The following is a 23653-nucleotide window of genomic DNA, read 5'->3' as shown; positions in this document are numbered from 1 at the left end:
TAAACAGTGGTTAACATTTTAAGTTGCCCTGTTACATTTTTGTCTGCATTAATCCAGAAACATTTCAACACATCTTTTTCTTTTTGACCTTTCGTCCACACTGAGATGGTGTTTTTGTCCTGCAAATTGTAGACACACTCCAAGCAAATACATTTGAAAATGCAGTTTTTGCATTGTAGTGTGGGAAATGAAAACAGGTATTTATGTTTGTAGTCATGTTATGTAGGACACATATTGTATCGATAGATATCTATGTTTATACCTGTATGTGCTATTCACTTTCACAATGTTGCTTAACATACATGTTACTTTGTACAATCTTCATATTACATTCCTACAAAGATGACAACGTGTACTCTCAGTTGCTGTCCTGCGGCAAAACAATGAGGGCAATTGCGTTTTAAACCAGACATGGAGTGGGGATTGACCACAGAGATTGTGCTAGAAGAATAGCATCTGGTCACTAGTCTGTTCTCTCTGTATCATCTCAGTGAGCTTTTATGTTTTACAGATGTGCAGTAAGATCATTTAACCATCTCCCGACGTTTCAGAAACTTTTGAGATGCGCTCAAAAATGCTAGTGTGTACGTTTTGAAATGAAAACGCCATGTTCAAATGTATCCAGATTAATGTATTGTACTGATTAAAGTACTGTAGCCTCCAGTTTGAAAACCCCAACTCTTGTGAATGGTTCTAAAACAAGTAAACAATGTGACGCTAACCATTCATTCTTAGTGAATTCCCTCAGATAATGACTGTGCGAGTACTTTTCTGCCGCAGGGATGTGCATTAGATAGGCACCTGCAGTTGGACTGCGAAACCTGGCAGATTTTTAGCAGAGGGAAAGGAGTCAGTCATAATGCCTCGTGCAAATGGACCTCCCTCATCATCCCTCAGGTCCTGGCACGAGAACGGAAAGAGGAACAGCTACTATATATACCCCACTGACTCCTGGGTAATCACATCCTGCTGTCGCCCAAAGAACTTCTGCTTTAATTGAACTCTTATTAGGTCCGCTGCCAAATCAAGCTCTGCAAACGAGAGTCTCCTCCCACATGTGCCACTAAATGAGGGCTGGTTCGTTCTCAGATCGTGCGATCGAATCACTGCGTCATCACTCGGTTTCATCTCTGCGCAGACATTGCCCGAGGAAGATCATCTCTTTTATCGTCTTGTCTGTCTTTTGTTTTCACCATGCCTTTTTGAATACAAATTTCTGTAATTAGTAGCATAGCAGCATGGAAAGGAGTAAAAAGGTTTCATATCCTACAAGCAGGACAATTACAGCTGCATTAAGTTAGCTTTACAATTCAGTCTGTGGTGAGGAAACATTAGCAGTAGAAACAGCAGTTGGTTTAGAAAAAAGATCAAATGAAGGGGAATTTCTTTACTATATATATATAGTTCACAAGGCTTAAACTTCCTGAATTAGGAGCTAATTATAAGTGTGTTAAAATCACAAAGGAGAAAGGAACGGATATCTTGAACAATTAATGAGCTGAAAGATAGAGACCTCATCTCATTTCTATTCATCTATCTTATTGTATCCCCTTGTCGTTCCCGTTGCATGTGTTCCCTTTAGCTTTCTCCCTCTCTCGGCAATCTCGGCAGAGCCAGCTTTCCATTAAGCGTTCGTCCGCTGACTGGCTTTATTTTGAGCTTGGCGTCCTGCCTTACTTACAGCATGTGTGTGTGTGTGTGTGTGTGTGTGTGTGTGTGTGTGTGTGTGTGTGTGTGTGTGTGTGTGTGTGTGTGTGTGTGTGAGTGAGTGGCTAGAGGACCACCAGACCTCAAAACATTTTCATGAGTGTTATCGCCAGTGTCACCATGTGCCAATTAGACGTCCATAATTAAACAGGAACAAGGGTACAGGGCATCTGTGACAAAATGTGTGTATTTGCAGCTTACGCAACCTTTAATAGATCTTCACTTTCTTTTTCCTTGTCTTTTCTCTTCTAAAATCCACCAGGGCTTTTACATTCTTTTGGTCTACGAGCATCAAAGACACATAAGAAAAGGCTTGTTGTGTTGTCTGTTAACACCGAGTCCCACAATGCAACAGAGAGCTGAAGAGAAACTACATAACCTCTACTGTCACAATAAATTATACAGGCAATGATGCTCGGCTGATCAGTCTGTTTGTTGTGTTATGTTTTATGTTATGTTTTGTTACGTTTTATTACGGCTAATCGGTCTGCTTGTTGAAGTGTTTGTTATATGTTGTTATGCGTTATGTTATGTTTTATGTAACTTTTTATAGTATGTTATGTTATGTTTTAGGTTATGTTTTATGGTATGTTGTGTTAAGGACTTTGAGACATCAGATGAAAATGCTTGTTTCAGAAGCATTGTAAACAAAAAGTTCTTCATAAGACCAAGAGTGACCATTAAGAAAGAAATTTTTATTTACTTTATCAATTTTATTTTGACTTTTAACTGTTAAAAGCCCACATGAGGTGGGAAATCAGAGAATTAAAAAGAGGGGACTAAAGTGAGTTTTTGACACAATATTGGTATCAGGCAACTATATTGTGCTTTGCTGACAATGACATTACTCCGTCTCTGAGGTGGAGGACTGCAGTCCTAATAGAATATTGATAACCGACCCCAGCGTGGAGGAGGAAGCATCTGTGACAAAGTGCTTTATCACTTGAGTGTGTGTGTATGTGTTTAAGCACATCAGTCATTAGCCTGAACAGCTGTTCTAAGCATCACACCACTGCTTCTAACAATAATCACCACATATACTGGAAAGCAGGGCTTGACATTAACAACACCCGTCAGCCCACCAAATGCGGGTGATTTCAGCAGTGGCGCGTCACACAGTCACTCCTAGCCACTTTGGCGTGTTGAATTTTATATATAATATACATTTTTCAATTGTAGTCTTTTAAAAAGTCATCAGAAACGATAAACTAAGTGCAATGAGCTGTTGTCAAAAATATCTGATACGCTTCCAATACTCATTTTCTGCAGAATAGATGCATGATTTCAGCTGCGCTTTCTCTCTCTCTCATCTCTCCGACAGCAAGTTGACATACACACCTCTCCTCACTCACTTGTTTCATTTGCTCTGGATGAATATTATTGGTGTTACAGGGCATGAATTTCAGTGTGGGATTTCACGTATTGCGCATAATTTTACTCATTCCCGCAGATTTTGTGTTCGCACCCAAAGTGCGCGCACATAAAGCCGCCTCTCTGTATTAAATTGAGTTATTTTTCGCTGCTTGTTGTGTTTAAACTGTCAAATACACAAAATAATGTCAAAAGGCCAGCCTTGGCGAGTATTCACGTAAACACAGTCAGTTAACAGTTGAGAAAGACCATGCATGTGTAATATAATGAATCTGTGTGTCAGGTCTTAAAGTGACTGCAGCCTAATATACCTGCTGCCAAATTATGATATGATATTAAAATATCTATATTGCAGTTTTTCCACGTGGTATCGATGTCAAAATTGTGGCCAGTGAAAATGCTGATTACTTTGGAAAACCACTAGCCACAGTGGCTGGTGATCCTGAAAAGATCTGTTGTGTTTTTTTGGTAGATCACAAAGCTTACTTTGTGCACATTGATTTTGGAGATTTAAAAAAAATTACTGTAATATAATATAACAATTTAATTTGTAATAAAAATTTTATAGTATGATTTTGATATATAAAAATTTATTTATTTAGATTTTTATATATGTATAGCTTTATATAAATACAATGGAAATCTACTGAATGTCTTTATAAAGTTATCTAGGTAAACGTATATATGCAAATGTCTGTTTTATTGCTCATACTGCAAATGGGATGGTGGTGGAGAGGAAGATGGTGTTACAGATACACAAACTCTAAAAAGAGGGAGGAGGCTGTTTGGAAAGCAACGAAAAAGAACAAAGAAAGAGAATGAACAAGGGGTTCAAAGAGGGATTGGGAAAAAAAGAATGCAAAATGGATAAACAGAGACAGAACGAGTGGAAGGTGGTAAAAGGGAGAATGAAAGAGTGTCTCTGTAGGTCTAATTTGGCTACTTTGATTTAATTTAGTACATTTCTCAATTTCATTATGCGGCAAACAAACAACCTACTTAATATCGGGAACATGAACAAAGAAAAAAAAAGTATGAATGCATTATTTTAAACCACCTACGCTTCCTGGCTCACTCTGCCTGATGCAGATTAATGCATTTAGCCCTTGAATAAAAATAACTGAGACACAAAAATGCTATTTGATAATCGAGTCACGCTCTTTTTTTTTTTTATTATTCTAAATTAATTCGTAATTTGCAGGAAATGATTTTACCAACTATACAATTGAACTTGTTCCATGGAGATTAAACGGTGTGGTTCAAAGTGAGGTTGTATTGTCACATAAAATCATAATTATATGTTTATAAACTGTTTTTGGGCCAGAAACAGGTCACAGGTAAGCTTTTTGACTAGTAGCAGTCAGTATGAAGAAGATTTTTATTTATTTTTTTATCTCCAATTTCTTTTTTGAATTTGATATTGATCATAAAACGGTCGAAGCAGTTTTTCTCAAAGCTGCAGTTTTTTCTCATTAAATGTTTTGAATAGTACTTTTGATCAGTAATAAGACATGAGATGAAGACTCCAGCCATGACACTAGCCTAAAAAAGGTCTCCTCATGGGGCCTGACATGATCATGTGACCATCTAAATATATTTGATCTCAATAACCCCTTTATTATTGGACACTTTCGCACACTTAGTCATTGCTGACTGCAAATAGCGATTTTCTGCCATGTTGTTTGTCTTTGCCTGATGCTGCATCCACGTCACTAGATGACTGAGTGCACATTTAACTTCCTAACTGACTTCTTTTTTTAAAAGTGTGTCTTGATTTAAACCTGTGTATATTGTGCGATCCTAGAGCGGAAGTAAAAAGTAGGAAGTCAGGACTCGGGGTAACACTAAAAGTAGCCTCACGTGGGAATTCTTGTTTTTGCAGGGTTGCTCCCAGGGACAGGGCTTTCAACCTCAAAACACACATGCTGCACAGTAAGCAAAGCATGCCACACGCAAGCAGACACCTATTTCAGTCACGCATAATCAAAGCACAGTCTCCTATGAAGCGCCCTACATCCTGAAAATGCTCTAATCCACCGCACGAAGTCCCTGAAGAGTCAGTCAGAGTGGGTCCTATAATAGAGCGCATAGTTTTTCATTAACACGTATCTACTGCATGTGTGTGTGTGTGTGTGTGTGGCTAATGGAGCCCGGGCTGGGCTCTTAACACTAGCGCATTCACAGAGGACTTCGGCAGATGGCAGTTCTGGCACCGACTGAAGCCTCTCTCCCATTCAGTGATGCACCAGGACTGACAAGACAATGCATTAACACTCATTTTACTCTAGTATGATGCTTCTCTACTGGGTTTGCTTCGGGACCCAGATTGGACATCAAGTGACGAGCCAAAATGGGTTTAAAATTATCATCCAAAAGTAAACAAAATCATCCTTAAATAACACATTTGAATGTTTTAATATTGCACAAACCATGTTTATTCTTGGTGCAAGTGAACCTGTGTTGTATTTTGGGTCATATTTTCTTTACCATGTGAAGTCTTGAGCATCTTCAAGGATGCAGACATCATGCATCCTGTCTATATTGGCATCTTGCATTTAAGGTTTACATTTTTGCAATTCATGCATTCCCTGGGCATCGAACCCATGAATTTGGCTTAGCAACTCTACTGTTTAACTCTACTGTTTACAGGAATCATTTGTGCCAAACTACTTGCACAACCTCAACAACAAAAGATTTGCATTTATACATTTTTTATTAGCTTTATCAGTTCATGCATTCCCTGGGAATCGAGCCCATGACTTTGGCGTCGTTAGCTCTACTGTTGGAACTACTGGAATAATCCGTGCCAAACTACTTGCGCGACCTATGACCTCAACAACAAAAGATTTACATTTATGCATTTGGCATACATATTTGATCAATTCATGCATTCCCAGGGAATCGAACCTATGACTTTGGCGTTGTTAGCTCTACTGTTTGAGCTACTGAAACAATTTGTGCAAAAACTACTTGAAGGACATAGGACCTCAACAAGTATAGATTTACATTTATACATTTGACATACTTTTTTTAGTTGTATCAGTTCATGCATTCCCTGGGAACCGAACCCATGACTTTGGCGTTGTTAGCCCTACTGTTGGAACTACTGGAATAATCCGTGCCAAACTACTTGCGCGACCTATGACCTCAACAACAAAAGATTTACATTTATACATTTGACATACTTTTTTTAGTTTGATCAGTTCATGCATTCCCTGGGAACCGAACCCATGACCTTGCCGTTTAAAGCAGGCTAATGAGAAGCATTTTCTCCTCTTATTTATTTTTCTGTCTGAACTACAGTATGCATGTCTATATTGTTAGTTGCATTTTATTCTCTTTATTTTGCATTGCTTTCCCCTTCTGTCCACGCAGCCCAGAACTGATTTTGGGGTTGCGATCCACCGAATGAGATCCACAGTCGAATTGCCTTTACCCATATTCACCCTTTTTCTCTCTGTCTACCATAAACTCTCTTGCTCCCTCTCTTGTTCTTCCACTGCCCCCTCCCCTGCGATTATTCGCATATGTGTTCTTTTCTCATCTATAGCAGTGACTTGCATGTTAAATAATTGATCAGTGGAGAAGTGCGCCCAGCTCTCAATCTTTATAGAGTGCCCGACAGCATGAGAGCGAGCTATAAAAATCAAAGAAATAATAATAAAGGCTGAAACAAGACGTCAATGGCATGTCATTCCCGAAGCGCAAAGCGACTCCAATAAGGCGCATCAAAATGTCAGGAGCACAGCAGCTGTTAACGTTAGCGAGGAGGATATGGGCCCGTAAAGTAAACTTTCCCCAACTTCCCTCAGACGAGGGAGGAGGGCTGATATTATGGAGGACATCAGTATGGAGAGGCAGACTGAAGCGAGCAGTCAAACTGTCAGATGGAGGCGGCCAGACGGAACAAAGACGTACAGAAAGACAATTATGACCGTGCAGCAGAGCCGCGGCAGAATCACACAAACACACACTTGACGTGACACTGATGCGCACCGCTTAAACACACGCTCTCTTCTTGCACTTACATTTTGCCTAGTGCAGTTGGATAAGGCAAATTATTGCACACCTGAACCTGCATAATTGGAAATATTTCTTCTCTGTCTTTGACACCTTAAGGGGGAGCAAATAAGATGTTCTGCAATATGGTTTAGCCCAGTTGTAATTTATAGGAAGGAAAAGTCACCCTCAAAAAGGAAACCGTGTGCATGTGCGTGGGCATGTGTTCAGCATAAGTGGGGGACTTATAACCAGTCCAGATTGTTCTTAAATGAACAATTAACTTGGTAATCTTCATTCCGTCTGCCACGGTATTCTTAAGATCAGTTTAAGGAGAAAAAAATTAATTGTTTATCTTGTAGGGCCTATTTAATAGTCTACTTAATCTATTGTCTATTTAATAGGCCTACAGGTAAAGTGGTTTTATATTCTGCAGGCTATAAATAATATATGACAATGTTTGGAATAATATTTTTGTATATATAAAAAGCTGCATTTTTTTTATAAAGATCTAATTGTATTAATTCTCATCCTTTCAAAGTAATTACAGTCATGTGTGCAAACTGTGCTATAAATTCAGGACACAATTTCATAGTCATATTTAAGAATAATGCCAACAATAATTGAAGAATAATGTCAACACTGATTTTTACTGTCTATGACCTTATTGTAAAGTTTTAAGCATTGCTTACCAATGTCAACAAATCTTCTCTGATGTGTTAGTTAACTCTTTTCGAGATCTGCATGTACCAGGTCACGTGCTCTTGTAGATGATATATGTTCTATATTGCCACTAAATATTATTTGTTTAAACTTTTTTCTAAGCAGCAACTTTGTCAGCAGATATTACAAGGGTTCTATTGAGTTTTATTGTGATGTTTGGGTACAATTTGGGTAAAATTCGGTGTGTTTCCAGTTTTTTTCATAGGGAATGAAAGGAGCAATTATGTGTGTGTGTGTGTGTGTGTGTGTGTGTGTTCATTTAGGTTGGTAGGATTGGTGATGGTCTCTAGGGGGAAAGGAAGAAGACAGTTGTGTATTAAGTAAGCTTTTATGTCATTATTGAACTCTTGAATCTGATCGGCTGACACATGGAATTGATTAATATATCAGAAGTATTTCCAGGTCCATTGACCGACCGTGTTACACTTATAATTAACAACACCATATTCTTTAAGAATTGTTATAAAAGAAACTTGAGCTGTTTTTCAGTGCTCTTTGTTGAGACAAAAGGACATGATTTTACACAAAAGAGCCTGTTATGAATGAAAACCTGAAATAAATATTTTATTTAGATTTGAAATAGTCATTATTTACACAGTTCACCAAACAACATTATACATTATTTTATATTAGTTCCAGAAAAAAAATCGATTTAAATTTTTCATTACACATTATTTGACATCAAATAGTTTTATCATTTTTATATTTGTATTATTTGGAATAATAGCTGGAATTTTCGATATTGTAACTCCCTGAAAACTATGAACATAAGAACTTTTGCTAGAAATTGCAAACAGTGCAAAACAGCTATTTATATTTTTCCATTACACATACATCAAATAGTTTATTATATTATATACAACCCATCTTAACTTAAGACTATCAGTAGTCACAATTTCAACAAACCTCATTTAACCTTATATCCACAGATAATGTGGTGCCATTATTACATCAGCAGAATTCACAAAATAAGTGTTCAAAATATCAAAGAAAAGTTTGCAATATACAGCAAGTGACAGTTCCATCCCAGGCCCGAGCCATCAGGCCACCCTTCCCGTTGAGCCCTGTAAATACAGTACAGTTTTTATGAGCAGGACTCAAGAGATCAATATTGCAGCAACCAGCATTCTGACAGTCATAACTCGACTGTGTTTGATGAGTGAAGCGAGAGATGTGGAGAGAGCAGAAGTGGGCAACCAGGGGCGCTTGCACAGACTGACACAGCAAACAGAATATCACTGTGTTACATCTCTCTCTCTCTCTCTCTCTCTCTCTCTCGCATTTTTCCCAGTTCTATCCCAGTTTTACTAACTTTCTCTCCCAGAGGACGTTTTTTAAATAACCTTATTTATTTAACCTTATTAAATTATATCCCAATAAAGATGACAATGTGTGTTTAATTTAGCTTGAGATGGCACAATGCAGATTATTAATTACGTGTTGAAAATCTTACCAAAAAAATGCCCCAACAACCTTATCAAGCTGGAAAACGGGACGCTTGTTTCATAGAATGCCCCAAAGGATAAAAGATCAATTTTAAAATATGTTTCGGCAATATTTCTGCCTTTAGACTGCACTGCCCTCTATTGGCTTTGAGAGTGTGTGACTTTTGATCACTAATTATTAGTCACTAATGGGTGAGCACCGTGGTCTTTTACAAATAAATGCTGTGGGATTTATTAATATATTTTAAGATGCATAATGGAGCCTACTTTATATCATTTGTATGCATCTGGCATGTATGAAAAGATGATGTTTGAGCAATTTTACATTTCAAAGTCTTCAGGGGGTTCATTATTCACCGTATGAATGCAATTTAAAGATTGGTTTTAAAAGACCAATGCAGTGATAGGGGTTAGAGGGAATTATTAATTAATTAAAATACTCAAATCAACCGGTATAATTTGAATAATCGAATGATATATTAAAATAAAAAATCTCAGGAATAATGATAAAAATATATTTTCTTACATGATGACACTATTGCTGTAGTTCTCAATTTGTTTAATTAAAAGGGGGTGAATAAACATGGTAAAAACATGGTAACATTCAAAAGTGCATTCACTCATTAATGAGAAGGTACTGATTAGATACAATATGGTTTTAGTTGAAAAATAATATGTTATGACTGTTTTATAAGCTTATGTTCCACCCAGACCCAGAAATGTAACCGGACAAATAGTTTTTAATGCATTATGGGGTAAGCGTGTAACTTTTGTCTCTTGTAAAGTTAAAGGGAGGTTACCCTAAAATGATTATTTGTTAATTTGGGGGCAAACTATTCCTTTAATAACACTATTCAATGAGACCATGCAATGGTGTAACATTTAAACATGGTGCTCTGCTCACACTGCTTTCTTTTTAATACCCGATTGGCGATTTAAGGACACATGTATATCAGAGGCACTGATTTGTTGCCATAGGAACTTAACTTGTCCTTTGGTGCCATCTGTGATTGTTCAGAAACCTCTTTGTACTCAGCATGCTTCAGTTTCCAACTGTTGTTAATCCAGCATCTTAGATTTTAAGCCGCTGTGTTAGCCGTCTTTTTACGACTGATACGTTGTATTTACGCTCTTGGCAAGAAAAAAAGCAGAAACAAACAGTAGGCAAACTGAAATTCAAGGCCTGAAGATGTCACTTTATTAATAAACCAGCAAGCAAGACTGAAAAAACCCCAATGTGTTGAGTTCCATCAAACAGCATAGCAGGACTAAATCTGTGCAGGATGAGCAGTACATGTTGATATAGCCAATGAGTTTCTGTTGAGTCCCACACAATAAAGACGTGAGGAATCAGGCTAATACCAGAGACTAAGCACTGGAAAGGTAGTATGATATGTGAGCGTGGTGTAGAGGAATAAATTCAGTGACTGTGATGACGCAGCTTCCTGATTGGATGTGATGTTTCAGAGCTTTATGACAACACAGCCTCTCTCCTGTCTGTTCTCTTCCTGAATTAAGTGATTGGCTGAATTCAGAATAGCATACTAATGGCGCTTTTCCACTACACAGTACCAGCTCGCCTCGGCTCGGCTCGGCTCGACTCGACTCGCCTTTGTTTGGTTTTCCACTGTGTAAAAGTTGTACCTGTACCTGCTTTCGGGTACTTTTTTTCGTACCACCTCCGGCGAGGTTCTAAGCGAGCTAAGGCGATACTAAAATGTGACGTGAAAACAATGCCGACTGCTGATTGGTCAGAGAGACTATTCGCCACTATTCACTGCGTCATCATTGCACGCGCCAGATGGAGTATCCAGAATAACCCCGCCATTTTTAAATAGTTTGGCCAGAGATAGTTACTAAACTTACTACTATTATTATGGCAACTCGGAAGAATACGTCGTGGTCAAACGAGGAGGTGCAGACATTCCTTTGTTTGGTTGCCGAAGAGAGGATCCAGCGAGAGCTTGATGGGGCAACGAGGAACGAAAGGCTTCTGTTACGTCTGTTAACAGCGTCGCTATGACGACCGGGTACTATGTGTGGCGGTACTTTCTGCAATGGAAAACGGAGCGAAAAGCGAGCCGAGTCGAGGCGAGCCAAGGCGAGTCGAGTCGAGTCGAGCTGGTACTGGTAATGGAAAAGCGCCATAATACTATTTGCTATATGGGGAGAAATTGTAATAGTATGCTAGTGTGCTATTTCAAATTCAGCCATGTGCTATTTCCTAAATAGCATACTAGTATACTAGCCTACTCTTACTATTTCTATAGTACACAGTACAGTGTGTATATTGTGCACAGTATGCAAATTTTCTGTATGCATAAAATATCGGATTACCTACTACCTTTTTCCAAATGTCCATTAGCGCACACTGCACAGAAAATAATGGAAGCTTGTTTCCGCCATTGCATATAAAGTATGTCAATTTGTATCTCACAATTCTTTTTCTCGGAATTGTGAGTTTATATTTTGCAATTTGGACTTTATAGCTTCGCAATTGTGAGTTTACATCTCACAACTCTGAGAAAAACAGTCAGAATTGCGGCATATAAACTTGCAATTGAGAGGAAAAAATTCTGAATTGTGAGAAATAAAACTCGCAAGAGAAAAAAAGTCCGAACTATGAGATAAAAAGTCTAAATTATGTGTTTTATTCCATGGCTGAAACTAGAAAACAGAATCCCACATTAAAATGCACTCAACCTTCAATTCAAAATGTGTTGCAAATCAACCAGATGTAATATGTTATCGTGTCATTATATGATCAGAATGCCAAGAGATTTTTGGGATCAAAAATGCAAAATAGTCATTTTATTTTCTGACACAACCATCACTCTCTGAATTAAACATGCGCTTAATGAAGTCATGTGACAATGTGGCATACAACTGATTGAACTTTTTAGTGGCATAATGCATACATACTATTTTTTTAACAATAGCATACTGTAGGGTACATTCAGGTTGATTGGGACACTTTTTCCAAGTCATCTCAATGGCAAAAAGTGTCCCATCACCCTAAATTCAACCTATGGTATGCTAGTAATCCATTCTGAACACAGCAATTGTTGGATAGGTGAGGTTACAAGTCACTTTGTTATGAGTGCTGGTATCTGAGTTCACCTTACGCATCTTTTATACTTTTGACCAAAACATAATGATGAAATACAAACTCATATCTGCTCATAACAACACTTCTGATGCATTATAGTACGATATGCATGTAACTGATGTGAAATGTTCTAAAAAGATCCCCTTCCTACTCTTCGACAGAGTGTATGTTCATGTGAATGATCCTGGGGGATCATGCAAATAGATGCGATGCTCTCAAAAATGAAAATATAGATATAATCAAGTGAACATAACAACAATGTGAATTACTTTTCATTACGGTATCAATGAATAGCCATACTATACATACCATATAAGTCAAAGCCGTCTAGAAGCCACTAAGAGAGGTGCACAAGAAGCAGCGAAATGACATTTCACACATACGTTAAGATCTTTTGGCCAGGAGCCAATCAGCATTCATCATGAGGCTCAGGTTTTCACGACCTGAGTTGTGATTGGATGACTGCATATTTGGTGCATCTATTAGCCAATGATTTCAAGAATCCTCCTGAGAGTTTGTCGTAAGGGCTTTAGCATAGAATATAGTCTAAATCATTTTCATTTGTAATTTTTAATAAATACACATTTCATAAGCGCCTTTGGGATATGGAATAGCTCTGTACAATGTGCAAACGCAACAAGCACTGTGCTTACACTTATGCAATGTTAATACAAATACACAAGAGAAAAAAAAAAGCCTCTTAGTTAACTGTACTAAGAATTAACTTTCGAGTAGCTAATGAAAGCATTGATGAGCAAGAGATGGCGGGGATGGAAAGATAAAATCTGGATGGGGAACGTCCATCAGGTGACATTAAGCACAGCAGGTGATTGGTTGGTTGGTTGGTTTGTTGTTTGAGCGGTTAACAGAAAGTCCAGTGTCGCTTCCTCACAGGTTAAAGTCAAAGGTCAGGTCAGACTTTGCCATCTTCTGTCGGTAAACACCATCAAACTTTTCGTTCATGGACACAGTGAAAACGTCCTTCCAAAGCCCAAAACGACCTGAAGCAGATGAAAACAGAGTTAGAAGAGCTCTTGATTTCAAAATTACCTCACAGTTTTGGTTTCAACCCTAGTTAAACTCTATTGGCAGCATTTGTGCCATAACTTTGATTGCCAAAGAGAATAATTCATTCCTCAGTTGTGTTTTCAAAAAGCACTGACTGTAAAATCTTTCAACTTAAATATCATGCATATAATGCTGCTTTTATATGATAGAACTTATAGGAATTACATCAGTCAGACAGGTGAGGTAATACATCCATTTTAAAAAGGACAATTTAGATTAACTAACTATACACCTCAAATAATAAATATTTTTTTACTGAATAATTTTTGCTTCATACCTTCTGGAATGCTGGCTTGGTTTAATTGCATTGTAAGTGCCTATTTTTTCTTTATTTGATTTTTTTATTGACAATTTTGAATTTTTTATGGTAACCAATATTATGGCAATCGGATCCAGAACATTGCTTAAAGACTTGACATCACCCAGACTCACCTTCTGTACCTCTCTCACACACATTTTCCATCTTCATCTTCATGTTCACTGTTAATATAATAAGTACTCCCTACTGTACTGTATGTAGTGAGTAGTCAGTCATGCCAAGCCAAGAATCCATGCACTAAAAGAAAACGGAACAAGACACAAGAAAACAACAAAACAGAACTAAAGTGCAAATTATAAAATAATCTAAAATAAATGGCAAATCCTCTCTTTTATGAAAAAAATGGGGGGTTTTCATAAAGTTTATTAAATAATAACAAAATACTAGGACAAAGACAACAGATAGCAACAGAAATTTCCATCGAAATAAAGATGCACCATGCATATTCACCACATGATGGCAGTGGTTCCCAAACCGTTTCTGCCCCTCTTTTAGAGGAAAGTATTTGCATGCCCCCCACTGACGTGCACCCACATAAAGACACTCTCAGGCATGACCTTGCTTGAAACATTGTAATTAATACAGTACTAAAACAGATCAACTTCAACAAGCTTCTCTTTGTGTTTGTGATGTGAAGTCTCTTAAAGACAGTTGACGGCCCCCATTGACTTCCATCGTATATTTTTCCCTACTATGGAAGTCAGTGGGTTCCGTCAACTTTCTGGTTACCAATATCCTTTAAAATATTTTCTTTTGTGTTCAACAGAAGAAAGAAACTTATACAGGTTTGGAAGAACTTGAGGGCAAGTATTTGTTTTATTTTTGGGGTGAACTATCACTTTAAAGCCGGGACACACATTTTTGTCCTATTTTTTCGGCTGGCTCTTGTCAGACACGTCTGCGTTTTTCGGCCGATTCATGTGGAATCAGAGGCGGAGCTCGTCGGTGAGAGAGATCACTCTGATTGGCTGTTCAGCTTAGTGAATCAGCGCACAAGAAAAAATCACGAATCCGTCTAACGAGCGAGACTGTTGTAAACTGGTAAATTCTTGCTTTGTATGTCCACAGATCTAGCTCTTCCAGTTTCCCTTTTTGAATGTAGACTATTGATACCTGCTGATGAAGACTTATTTCCTTATACGCAGGTGCAGAACGCACACACTAGTTGACACTAGTTTTTGACCCAGACGCAGCCGACACGAGCCGACAACACAAGCGGCTTTCATCGCCGCTAGTTCTTTGACGTCGGCGTGGTGTGTCACAGCATTAAGTGGCGTCTGAACTTGTTTGGCTTCATACTGTCAGAAGCTAATATAAGCTAATACACCTTTATTACCCACCGTTGTACTGGTGAATCCAAGGGCGAGATATGTCTTTCTTGTCTTTAAAACAGTGTCTACACCGGTCGTGTAGCACAGCAACAGTTTGATGAGGCTGTCTATACTGGACAAAGCAAACATCGCAAATCCATTTGTTTTTCAGAAGTCGTGTGAGCTCTTGGAGTAGGCCTGCGTTAGAAATCGAACGGGGCATCAGTTTACTGTCCGGGATTTGTCGTGTCGGGATGCATCCAGTGTAGAAAGCATCACTGATTATAATGGGTTCTGTTTGCGTTTTTCTCGCCGCGCCGCTCGCGTCTGGTGTAGCCATGTTGTTTGGGTAGTTGTGAAGTTTAAAGTAGATTCATCATCTGCTTTACGTTCTGGCACAGGCAGTCCTTTTATAAACTTGTCCATGCTTAGTGCAGAACCATGCATCTTTCATTTATATTTTTACACGGCTCCCTGCAATACTCAAATCTGATTCTTCAATTACACCATCTAGCGGTCTGTTATTAAACGATAAAAACCACTACAAGTGATAACAGTACTGCGAGTCATCATGAGGTAATAAAATGTCAAATTAATATTTTGTGTTCAATTATTTACTTACTGAAGAGGTTTCTTTTGCATAGCAATCTTCTGAATGTATGTACACTATCCCTTAGCCTTGCTACGCCCCCCCCTTTATACTTTCGAGCGCCCCCCTTTTCTCCTGTCGTCTGTCTCTTACCCCTGTAGATGGACAGGGCCTCGGAGTTGCAGCACTGCTCAATGAGTTGGTTACAGCTCTCCACCATGCTCTCCCGCTGGGCTTTATCACACGCGATACCCAGGAATCGAGCCAGCTGCTCCACCAGGGTCCCCAGATCCTCCAGAGACAACAATTACAGGCAGCAGGAAAGGTGGAGAGAAAGAGAGAATGACAGTCTTTCAGTTATGTAATTATGACTCACACCTTGGTCTTACTCAGATGAATACATGAACACGTAATAGGCTTACATCATAACTTTGTTTTACATAAAAAATACGCTTGTCTGTTACAACATAATTAACTTTTTCAAATGATTTCAGGGACCTCGAGGTGCAGCTGACTTTTTATCTACCAGCTGTTCTGTGTCCAGAAAAACTAAATTGCTATTCATGTATGTGCAACTTTTGCTATTTGTTAATATTTTGTTATTTTAGTTTATTATTTATAAACTTTTAAACAATAATAGCAATCTAATTCATATTTCTTGAACTTATGAAGTGCTGAAACAATGAAAACCACGGTTTTAAATATATGATAACTCCTTACAATAAGGTTTTATTTGTTAACATTAACTACATTAGTTATCAAACTAACAATGAACAATACTTCTACAGCATTTATTAATGTTAGTTAATGTTAATCTCAACATTTCCTAATACATTATTAAAATCAAAGGTTGTATCTGCGTTAACATTAGTTAATGCACTAGGAACTAACATGAACATTTTTAACAAAGGTATTGCTCATTGTTAGTTCATGCTAGTTAATGCAAATGGTGCCTTATTGTAAAGTGTTACCATATTTGATATTAACGTATATAAAATCCTTTATGTTCAGCATATAGTCTCTGACCTCTAACTGCTTAAAGAATCACAGACTACTGGAACATGGTGTCCTATGTATCAATATGTTTCTAGTCTGTTGCCTCTGTCACATGCAGTGTGTCTCTGTTTGTGCTTTCCTGCTGGACTCTGAGCTCTCTTAATCGCATTACCCCATAAAGATTATGGAAACAACATATCCGAGCAGACTGACTATCAGTGATTCCCCTCCTATACATAACACACTATCATCAAACTTTTCAGGAACTGTTACCAACTGTGATAATAGGTGATTATTAGGGGGCCTCTTTGTACTGATACTACATAGACAAATGTAGAAGAGGGTGTGTTCAAAATACAATACTAATGCACCGCTTACTGAAATAAGAAATAGTGAACACTGAATATACTGTTCACTACTATTTTTTTTAAAGATTGCATGAAGCGGAACATGATATGCGATGAGTTTGAGTCATTTACCATCTCTGCATCACAGTTTACAGGAAACTGAATTAAAGCAGAAAGTAATAGTATATCAGTGTTATTATTGTTGACTAAAAGTATTAAAAAAATGTTTTTGATACTTGAAATAAAGCTGAAATAATATTAAATGTAAATAATAGATGGAAAAACATAAACTTAAAAACTTAAATGAATATTAGAAATGTTGCCTTGGCAAGTACAGTTACAAGTACTTAAATTTCTAAAACTAAAATAAGAATGACTAAAATCTATACATAAAAAAAGTATGTATATACGTATATAGTATGTATGTGTATACATATATATATATATATATATATATATATATATATATATATATATATCACATACCAAAATTACTTAAACTTGAAAATATAAAAATGAATGCTAATTCAAAATAATCATAAATGCTATAATAGTAAAGTATAGTGTGTGTGTGTGTCAATGCAGGCGGTACCTTGTACATGTCCTCATATTTCAAAAACAGAACATTAGAGTCCATGCGATGCTCCCAGAACTCCTGAACATGCTCAAACCAGGAACCGTATCCCACTGCAGAGAAACGGGAACCAGACAAAAAAAAAAAGTTCATTCTCATACACTTTCCTTTTGAGCAAATCTGTCACTTTTGTGTCATGTCTCTCACTCACACTTGTCGTTCATGAATCGCCTGCAGAACTCCTGGAACGTTCCCCGGTAGCTCATGGTTCGTAAAGAGCGATGAAACTGATAGTAGGACACCACCAGGTCTTTAGGGTTCCTGGCCATATATATCACCTAGAGGACATACATTGATATGTTTGTCGAAAGGCATATTCATACCAAAATCTAAGTGAATCACTGATGAAAAGACTCTTCAACCATAAGCCAGGTAAAATACAAATGCAATTCATTGTACACTACTGTACTACCCTTATGCTCATCAAGGCTGCATTTATTTGATCAAAAATACAGTTAAAAAAGTAATATTGTTTTCTAAATTTAATATAGCCTTTAAAATGTAATTAATTCCTGTGATGGCAAAGTTGAATTTACATCATTACTTCAGTCTTCAGTGTCACATGATCCTTCATTCTAATATGCTAATTTGCTGGTAAAGAAACATTTCTAATTATTTTCAATGTTGAGAACAGTTGTGCTGCTTAAACTTTTTGTGGAAACTGTGAAACTTTTTTTTCAGGATGCTTTGCTCCGTTTTAGAATTCAGTTTAAAATCTTGTTGTTTGTTTTTAAAGCTCTTAATAATCATGCTCCATTTTATATTACTGATCTTCTTACTCCTCTGCCACCATCCAGATTGAGATCTGCAGACAAGGCTCTATTATCAATTCCCCAGTCCCGTTTAAAAACTAAGGGAGACAGAGCTTTCTCAGTTGCCGCCCCCCCCCCGTCTATGGAATCAATTGCCTCTGGACATCCGCCTTGCACCTTCCATTTGTACTTTTAAATCAAAATTGAAAACATATCTCTATTGCCTGGCGTTTGATACTTGATATCCTGTTTCAATGTTTTGTTTTTGTTTGGTTTTATGCTTCTGTGTTTTTATTTATTTATTTTACATTACTTTGTTCAGCACTTTGGATAGCTTCGCTATGGTTAAATGTGCTTTATAAATAAAATTTACTTACTTACTTACTTTGATTGAATAGAAATGTCAAAATAACTCATTTATTTGAAACAGAAATCTTTTGTAATGTTATAAATGTCTTGACTGTCACTTCTAAACACTTTATTGCATCCTTGCTGAATAAAGGTATCAATGGTGTGTATAATAATAAAGAAAGTTTTGTGTGAATAGCCCCTAATGAACGATTGGAAGTCATGATTAATATGTTGCATTGTGTTCCAGCTGACCTTGCCTTCTCCATTGTGCATGGCTGTGGGCAGGAATCGGTACGGCAGGTGACTTTTGATCAGACGAGGCGACGTCAGTTCCTACATAAACAAAAAATAAAACTGTGGTTTGTCAGTCAAAGAGGTCAGAGGTCAGCATTCTCATGCTGAAGGCCATCGTTTTGGTAAATATGTGCATGTGAGAGAGAGTTTACCTGGATAATCTCCAACCCCGGCTGTGGGTATTCCAGCACAGGAAGCTGCTCATCAATATTCATGAGGCCGATTTCATCTGGGTCCGCACCCTGGCTCACCAGATACACCACCTCCTGTAACAAACTCGTACCTATGTGTGTGTGAGGCAGGAAGGAAAGTCATATCGGATGTATTATTGATGGTTAAAAGATGACTTTGCCTGCTGTACTTAAATTAATTGAGTATTAGTAAACTCATGCATTTGCCTGAATATAGCCTGACCTGCAACCCCAAAACCATTTTAAAACCATTCTTTGGTTGACTTTCTTTTTCTTTTTTTTTTTAGATATCTTGATAATTATATTTTCTTTTCTTTTTTTATTAGTATTGACCATCCCAGCTAATGAGGAGCAGCCCCTCCGTTTAACTGTTTACTCGTCCTACAGAATTAATATTGATAACAGGTGAAGATCTGATATTTTAATTGTATTTATCTATTTGTTATATATAAGTTTGTTCTGACATTTAGCTTTGATGTTAATAAAAGGATATTTTGTTTAATGTACTGACCAACAGGAAGATGTCACATTCCAAGAAAACATCTTGCACAAAATGTACAAATGAAATATTTATAAGCCATAACAAATTAATTGTAAGAGTAATTATAGAAGACAGAAACACATGACAAGCATTAGACAACTGACAAAAGAGCCTTTAAACCCTGGCCAGTTTTATTTGGATCCTCTAAAAAGCCTGAAAAATGCAAGTTTGTGGACTGATCGTATATAATCAAGTAGATTATGTGTTTTTTTTTTTTTTTTTTTTTTTCACTCTTTGGTGTGTGTGTCTGTGGAGGCGTATCAGTGTCCTCTTTCACTTCTTATTTTTGCCCATTTTTGATGAAAAGAACAGGCCGGCATGTGACTATCTTCCGTTTAGTTGAGGTTGTTTAGTAGAAGAGATTGTTTTGCCAATTCAGCAGAACTCATTTTCTTTGAGTTTTCAGGCCTTATGGGAACACAAAACAAAGCCATAATGCAAAAATGACCTTGAAATGATCATAATGTGTCTCTCGCTCTCATCGAGCAGTTTTGTTGGCTGATTTGAGAGCAGATAAGTATAAATTAACTTCTTTAAATAACAGAATCAACACATAATGCCTTCTGACGGGCCCTTCCTCTTAAAAGGACAATCAAGTTATTCTAAAATGTATGTAATCATACACTGGGCCATAGCTAGGGTATCCAGGGCCCTGGTGCGAGTTGTTCATTATATATTATGCAATTATATAATTCAACCATATAACGTATGCCGTATATACATATATATATATATATATATATATAATGTATATATATATATCTCCTACAACAGAGCTATCAACCTCAAATGATATGTGTATGTTTAAATGTTAAATGTATTCTGTTTTTCTTTTCTTTTTTTGCTTGTTTTTTTGGGAGGGAAATCATACAGTAGCGATGTCGTCCAAAAGTGATGTCTACCCTGGGAAAATTGACATCTTCACCCTTTATTAAAAATGTGTTAAAGATTTTGTAATCATATTGCATAGTTGAGCTTGGATTCAATTTTTTGTGATAACGCAATGAAACATGGCAAATTTTGCGGACATCATTTTTGGCCAAGCTGTTATACAAAGAAATCATGAACACATGCAAAAACAAGAGAGAACCAACAAAATATTAATAACTGATCATGTTGTAGGTATGCTTTTCCTGTGAGCATTTCGTTTTTCTATGCATTCTGTTTTTGCGTAGTAAAATAAACCTGTAGCTTTGGTTTTTGCCAAATCATTTTGCCAGATAAATACCTTAACCATGCATGTTTAGGGGTTTGTTCTTCCCTCATATTTAAAATATTTTTAAAATAAAATATGTTCCTCACTTTTTGATGGTTCAATCGAACTTGTAGGGTCATTAAAAACGAATCACTTTTGACATTACTGTACATTGAACTCTCATTGATTGGATTCAGTACATCATTAATGATAATTAGAGAACATTAAATTCTGCATGCTTACTTTTAAAGGAACAACATAGAAATAAATACAACCCCACCAGGTCTCTCCCTCAAAGTTATATTTAATACTGTCAAAAAAAATCTTGATTTGCTGCACAGATTCAGAATAATGTTTTGTAAACAGCGACTTTAAAGATCTGGAGCTAATTTTATGAATCCAGGATTTTACGGGCATAACAAACATAAGGTCTATGTGTCAGTACGGCGATGACGTGGGTTTATTAATCCATTTAAAATAATTTTTACTCCTTTCCTGACAGTCAAATAAAAGTGATGAAAAAAAGGACAATGTGTTTGATTTGCAACCGATTTTTGTTCACAAAATCAATCCGCTTCAAGAAAACACACCAACAGGGTCACATGACCCTCCTGGTGGCCACTTCCTCCCACTGGACTGGAAAACAAAATGAAGTCACTCAAAATAAAAAATTATCCAGCAAACTTCCTCAATTGATTTCGTTTTTATTTGAGAAGTATCAAGAAGCTTGTAATGTTTGACTCCCCCATTCCCACAACACCTACTACAGTATCAACAAGGCAATGTCTGTTTACTCTGCAGATTCGACTGGCAGTGCAACGTGTGACTCTGTTGACCTGCCATCCATCACGGCCCCGCTGGAGACACACATTTCAGTGTGTAACGCAGCAGAGCTCGGCCTTCCCTCGGCTCTCCGGACTCAATTACACAGATGCTGGTGCGACACAACATCCTCTGCAAAGCCAAGTCATTTCAGACCCTTCTCACTCTCTCACTGCTGTCTGTCTACCTCTCAATTCTTCTCTTTATAACGGCACAATCATGGTATAAACAACTGCTTTCATTTATATATCATTTAGACTGTCCTAATGTTGTTTTACAAGCCAAGGATGGTTTTCTTTTTGGCAAGCAGGGTTGAAAGCAATGTAATGCATGTTCCAGTCTAACTTGCTTTTTTTGATGCAGGACAACAAAAAAAGTTTGTCTGTTTTCAGCAGCCTTATTACACAAGTAAACTGACAAGCAAGCGTGGGAGAGGGAGCAATATATCCTAAAAGGAAACAGCGCCTCTGCAGTGAATGAACACGTGTGGGCATGGCAAACATTTCATCTTGCCGTTTTTATTTCACATCAACACACAATACAAACATGCACCCAGAATTCTGATTTGTCATTCTTATTAACCGAACATCACTCAATCTCTAAAATAAGCAACTTTGCACCTTATTTTTTTAATCAAACTCATCAGCTCTAAAAATGTAATGTGGCCATCAGACTCTCAGGGTGGACCAGACATGATTAGGGCCAGGCTGGTTTTATAATATTTAGAAAAGTATTAATGTTTGAAACTGTTATTGCCAATACAATCCAGGCCGTTGATGAGACACATAGAAGTAAACACATTTTTAATCGTCTAGAAGTGCTATTTTTACTAAACAAACATGCTACATAAATATGCATATTAGTGTGTTTGTTTTTATTCCTTTTATTATATTCACAAGCTATCTGAAACATGCTTTGATGCAATCTAAATCATATTGTCTAAAAATAAATATGCAAAAAAGTGACGTGCAGTGATGACCGTTTATTTTGGTAAAACACCTCTGCATCCGCTATGAAGGAAAAGCGTGCGCATGTAAACTGTAGCTATATGATTTCATACCTGATTTGGGGTATGTAACGATCCATATGTCGCTACTTCTTAACGAAAAGTTGGCGATCTCGTCCATCTTGCCCCTGCAGAAAGGAGGGAGTCGAACTCCATGATACTCGAAGTATTTGCTCTCGTATTCAATCGGGGTGCTCGGCGTGTCCACCTCGCTTTCCGCCATGCCTTCAAACGATTACAGCACGAAAAGCTCGTAGGGATTTTTTTTTTTTTTTTTTTAAGATTTGGGAAGAAGAGGACGCATTTAATATCCACCAGCCCTTGATTGTTTGGTAAAGACGTGTCGCTTTGCTTGCGCCTTGACCTTCAGCCAATCAGGTGGCGTAGAGATGATGTAATAGGATTCTCTCAGTGATGCTCAGCATCAGCACCAGTCGTCCGGGGCGGGTCCTCGAGCACGCCAGCTCTTCATCGGTTATGTAAATAAACAACGCGTTTCTACAAGTAAAACTATAGAATTGTGGTTGCTGAGTGAGAAAGCTGTATCCATTCATGCTTTAATAGACTACAATAATAAACTCATATCACGTTTGACTGATTTCTCAGTCAATTAGCACACATTTTATCGTGCATACACTTAGATTGTAGCCAATATATCAGGCTACGATCTAGGCTATTTTTAGCATTATGTAATGACTAATAATGTTTGTTAATGATATGAATATCAAATTACTAAAGAGTGTTTTAAATGCCTACTGATAAGTGCACAAGTTGGAGAACTATAGTTCTGTCTAGCAGTAACAAAAGCATTGAGCTGCATGCATTCAATTCTCAGGATGATTTTTGCCTGGAGACATTTGTACTCTAAGAATTATAATTGTTTA

At 37.3% G+C, this 23653-nt stretch overlaps 1 protein-coding gene across 2 annotated transcripts; it reads right to left on the bottom strand.

Annotated features, from left to right (window-relative positions):
- Positions 1-12516: 12516 nt before the first annotated feature.
- Positions 12517-23049, bottom strand: sult4a1 (sulfotransferase family 4A, member 1). Of its 2 annotated transcripts, XR_008806618.1 has the most exons (8): positions 22824-23049; positions 19167-19297; positions 18973-19053; positions 17769-17895; positions 17576-17670; positions 15794-15932; positions 13855-13978; positions 13265-13355 (listed from the first exon to the last, which is right to left on the bottom strand). XR_008806618.1 is itself a non-coding variant. In XM_056245106.1 (7 exons), the coding sequence occupies exons 1-7, from the start codon at positions 22990-22992 to the stop codon at positions 13243-13245; spliced, it is 855 nt and encodes a 284-aa protein (XP_056101081.1). In that variant the 5' UTR covers positions 22993-23049; the 3' UTR covers positions 12517-13242. The 2 variants fall into 2 exon arrangements, 1 of the variants encoding a protein (XP_056101081.1); XM_056245106.1 differs by lacking the exon at positions 13855-13978 and having other exon boundaries at positions 12517-13355.
- Positions 23050-23653: the final 604 nt, after the last annotated feature.

Source organism: Rhinichthys klamathensis, unplaced genomic scaffold (assembly GCF_029890125.1).
Source record: "Rhinichthys klamathensis goyatoka isolate OS25496 unplaced genomic scaffold, OSU_Roscu_1.1 h1tg000029l_1, whole genome shotgun sequence".
NCBI classification, from domain to species: Eukaryota; Metazoa; Chordata; class Actinopteri; order Cypriniformes; family Leuciscidae; genus Rhinichthys; species Rhinichthys klamathensis.
This window is presented reverse-complemented; position numbering and strand designations above follow the sequence as displayed.